This window comes from Stylophora pistillata, chromosome 3 (assembly GCF_964205215.1).
Source record: "Stylophora pistillata chromosome 3, jaStyPist1.2, whole genome shotgun sequence".
NCBI classification, from domain to species: domain Eukaryota; kingdom Metazoa; phylum Cnidaria; class Anthozoa; order Scleractinia; family Pocilloporidae; genus Stylophora; species Stylophora pistillata.
The window spans coordinates 30,391,838-30,396,837 of NC_142521.1; the positions used below are offsets into that span (position 1 = coordinate 30,391,838).

Sequence of the window (5,000 nt, forward strand, 5' to 3'; positions counted from 1 at the left end):
GAATAAACTTAAAGGTGATTCTTCAGTATTGCACGGGACACCTTGTACTGCGTATAAAAATCACGTAGTCAGGAAAATAAGAGTGTGCGCATTTCGAGAATACGGTATTGGGTCTTTTTAAGTAATGGACACGGAAAACAGGTGCAAGTTGCCTTTGGAACGAGCATGTTTACCTTTTTGTTTTATTGCATAAATTTGGTGTACACAGCATGCACGAGCATGGTGACCAATATTTTTATTCCATAAATTTGGTGTACATATTATCCTCTTTACTTAGAGAAGATTGACCGGTAATTAAGATAACGAATCGCTTTCTTGAGATGAAAATTTGACCCCTGAAAACCACTCAGCCGTGCAAGGTGAAACTCTTGCCGGGGCTTACATTTGTAGTTAGTTCGTAGCTTCTACTTTTCTAGCGCCTCACTGATGGAGCTCCTGCGGAGCATCGGCGTCACCCTAAGAGTTCCAAACGGCGCACTAACATCAATTTTGTTCACCATTTTGACTCGCGCCACAGACCTCGTCGAAAAGCAGGGACTACTTGTAGTCTACAGCATCACAGGAAGTCAAGACAGGCGAAATTTTGACAGCGTGTACTGTTTGTAATTTTTACGTGTAACACGTGTAATATGATAAAAATGCACGCGTTTTCAGCCAATCAGAAGCGCGTTTTTTTTATGTTTATCATAAAACCTGTTAAATTATTTAAAAGTCTTCCTGTTTAAGGGATACATTTAAGAAAATATATAAAACTTGTGGGGAGCTGTGGTGTTTTGCATATTGTTAAAACTGCTCCACCAAGTATTTCCATAAGAATGAGTCCTTGGACTTTTCTCAAGATTGGAACTACAACTTGTCCTTTAATCTCTTGCATTTTGATGGTAAACAGATTGTCATCGGTTTTTGCTGGTGCAGGTGAGTGCAATTTGACAAAGATAGCGATAATTTGAGCCGTTTAGATATCCACCAGATGGAAGGTTTTCATGGAGACACAATTAGGTAAGCCCTGCCCTTATCCAAAGATGTTGAGAATTTTCTGGACCAGAAAATACCTGCATTACATAATTATTTGGCGCTAGGTTTTTACAATCTGGACGTCTTGTTTTAGCAAAATTATATCTCCGTGTCCTTAATTCTCTGTCTTTGCCGTAATCACTGTGAGAACGGTTACTGCGAACAAACTTCTAGAGGCAATTGACTGACAACTCAACTCGAGAAACGTATTAGCAATGCAAAACTCATCTCATCAGGCTGGGAGGACATTATTACTTGTTATTTTATGACAAATTTGAGTTTGTGACTTTTTTTAAAATTATTAAGAACGAAGAATGTGCTTTCTGAAGACAAATTAGCATTGGTACGCTGCCAGGCCATAGCGCAGTTAAGGTTAAAAAGTCTTTGTTGCTGTATGACACGTCAGCGCACGAATCCAAGCTTTGTACTTTATTTTCATTATGAACAAATTTCAAAGGGAACTGTAAAGGGATCTGCAATTGAAGTGTTTAAACTAGTGAACCATCAGAACTTTTAAATCAGTGAAGTGAGAAAAAACGATAGATAAAGAAATAAAAAAGCTGTGACCGGAATTCTTGATTAAACTCTACACTTCGGCTATAATTTCTGTCCTAACGGAATATGTCTTGCCAGCTGCTCGAGGTGAAATGAAATATTTATAACACTGTCAAGTTGGTTTATTAGGAAACTTCAACTTTATCCGTTAGGCGAACATATTTAGACGAAAAATTGATTGAATTCTGCAATCCTGCAAGGGATGACAGATATTTGATAATAAGTTGAGAACTTAAGTTTAGGAGAAAACAGGTATGAAAACCAATGCCGAAAATGTTAGTCTCCCGTAATTTCCGAGTGCTTTCGGCCTTTGAATTGTCATTCATAATTTATTATAGTTAAAGAGATGTTTCTTTCGAATGTAGAAGAACTATGAAGAAGGAAGCGTTTTCGGATGTGAAAAAAATGTTCACAAACAGAGAAAGATATTGCACTGTTTCCTGGAAACTTGTAAAAAACTGAAATGCAGTTATGGATGACATTGACACTGCGGTTTTCTGAAGACAAATTAGCTCAGATACGTTGCCAGGTCGTAGTGTTTTAGAGATGTGAAAGTCCAGTTTTGATCAAAACGTCTCGTTCATGTTGTTTTTGACACTTCAGCAGACAGATGACAATATCTCTATTTCATTTTTATCACTAAAAAATTTCACTTCAACAAATCGTGGAGGAGTTTCCTTTTCATGTCCAAACAACCAGCTATGGATGAATTAAATGACAAATATCTAAAAACGTGTAGGCACGAACGTTTTGAAAATTTTAGTACTAAAGTTCACGAATTATTACCTCAGTTTCCCATTTGGTTGTTTAATCGGGATGTTACTAAAACTGGTAATGGGCAACGAGGAACGGGGAATGGCGAACGGCGAACGGGTGTACAGCGGTAACCCACCTGAGAACTTAAAATGGCGGAGTAAACGATGTTTACAAACACTGATTTTATCGCTAGGTCGCCGCTTGCAGCGAAATTAGACGACTCGCTTTCATTTAGCTATTGCCCAGGCGAAGCCACGAAGCCTAGTATTCCGAGGCGAGAATTCGAAGTCAACGTTTCTGCAATGGCTGTCAACAATGACAAAGACAATAACTTTATTTATACTTGAATTTAAGATAGCAAATACATGCTAATATTTCCAAGTTAAATTATCTAAATTTAAAATATTTAAAATTAATCTAATTTCTAACTATCTAAATACTATCTATATATAAAATACAAAATATAATTCTAAAGCAAAAGATATTAAAATATAATTTCTGACAAGATAAAAAACTGAGTAAAATTTATTCTACAGGTCGAATTTCAATTTAGAAATTTCGGATTTAAATTGACTTAATTCGTGTGGCAGTCTTATGTTATTGGGAAGAGAGTTCCATACCTTACTACCATGATAGGCCACCAATTGTTCTAACGTCTCTCTTTGTTTTTCCTTCCTGAAATCTGCATCTTTTGGCAGAGTTTGGGTATGTTGGTTGCTTGCATTGCTCAACAGCATTTTTTGCAGATAAGTAGCAAGGAGGTAATATCTTAGATTAACAGAAATGAGTTAGGAAACGTAATAACCAGCATAGTTATTAAAATTACTACATGCAGATATCTGCTTACCTTACCGCAAAATAACATCAAGAAGATATCTTTGTATCGACCCATAAACTTCCATGTAAACAATAGAGAAATCAAACATTGACAGAACTTTTAATAACATTTAATTTAACAGGAAAACATCAGTTATGTCTTCATGAACGTAGGTGTATGAATTCACATTCATGCTAGTGCTTACAATAATATTTACACTGCATTGATCATATTGAAGAGAAAGTGATTCCCATAATGGGCGCGAAAGTCATTCAGCTGTTTGCTTTACAACATTATTGACATTGCTAGGTTGTAATGGTGAAGATATTGGAGGTAAACTTCATTGCCCTGCAGTACAATTACTCTATGAATATAAGAATAAATGCCGCGAGCTTGTAGTTCTGAGTTGATTGTTCAAATGTTGTGCATGAATTGTAAGATACTCACCTCTTCGAGGATTTGATTTCTATGCAACCTGCAATGTGTGCCAGACAAAAACTAAATTTATGAGGCACTCAACATTTCAAAGTAAAATCCTTCAATAAAACTTACACTTACCGTCCGTGCTTTTTGCTCCGACGATCGCGTTCGAAGAGCACGTACTCAAAACTAGTTGCCAGACTCTTTTAGTTCCCTTTACTCCGCCAATTTAAATTCTCAAGCGGGTTACCGCTGTACACCCGTTCCCCGTTGCCCGTTGCCCGTTAGCAGTTTTAGTAACATCCTGTTTAATCGTCGTTTACATCAGTGATTCAAATGATTTCAAAACCGTGGTGCGTAAATTGACATTTTTCATAAGTCTTCAAGCGTTTATGCAAATTTATCGCGTTTTCATGTCATTGTTATCAGTTCTGAATCGTTATCAAATTTGAACAGACAAAAAGCCTAGAATGATCCGAAAAAATTACATGATATGATAACACTTTATATTTCATATAACGTTTTTTAGTTAGCTTTGAGACAGAAGTATATTCAACATGGTTGCTACAGCCATGGCTTTATGAATTTCTTGACAAATGTAAAAATTTTATACCAAATTTACAAATTCCATAATTAGCTCAAGTAATGACCTCCATTTATGCTATTAGTAAGTCTCATGCAGGGCAAATTAGCTGATAGTCCTCGCTTGACAAAACAATATTTAGAAAATCCAGAACATTTTTATCTACGTACCTTTTCTAAGTTACGGTTAAATCTTGATTTTGATAAATGAAGAGCCACTAAGCGCATGTGCTCCCCCTAAGACCAAATTTTTATTCACTGAAACCCAATTTAGTTTATTTAAATTTCATGTCTGTAAAAACTCAGCAAAGTACGTGAATTAACAAACGAAAAATTCCCTAACTTCTCGGAAAAAATTTTTTTCCTGACCTGAAGTGAAATTCCCAGACTTTTCCTGACCTTGACGAATCTTTTTTTCCCGACCATTTCCTGACCACTTTAGGTAAAATAAAATCTGTATCCAACTAAGTGGTCCATCCATCCGAAGTTGTATCCCAGTTTTCTCGGCATGACTGAAAGTGACTAGAAGCAAAACCAAGGCCAACCATCAAACGGAGCATAACAGTCGATGACAGCGGGCTCTCGTTTGATATAGCGGAACTCTTCTGACAGAAATTGTTTGTTTTAAAAATTTCATGACATAACCAGCCAGTGCTCATCGCTTGACACTCTGAGTTGTTCCGTGAAAATGAAAACTAGTGCCTAGTGACTATCATGGGATATCTGGATTGAGTCTTCGGTGTTTTGCCAAAATTTATCAATTATTCTGCTCAAGCTTGCCAAATTTGAGGTTATGATGATCCCATATTCGGCAAGCTGTTTGTTTTCTCGCGGACGTGTGAAAGAGGTTCTGAAT

At 36.6% G+C, this 5,000-nt stretch overlaps 1 protein-coding gene across 1 annotated transcript in view; it reads left to right on the plus strand.

Annotated features, from left to right (window-relative positions):
- The first annotated feature begins 742 nt into the window (after nt 1-742).
- The window catches only part of LOC111344194 (uncharacterized), a 41,465-nt gene continuing 37,207 nt past the window's right edge, over nt 743-5,000 (plus strand). Inside the window, 1 exon segment of the mRNA XM_088755282.1 lies at nt 743-915. Within this exon segment, the coding sequence (XP_088611408.1) occupies nt 816-915 (100 nt within the window). The 5' untranslated portion in view covers nt 743-815.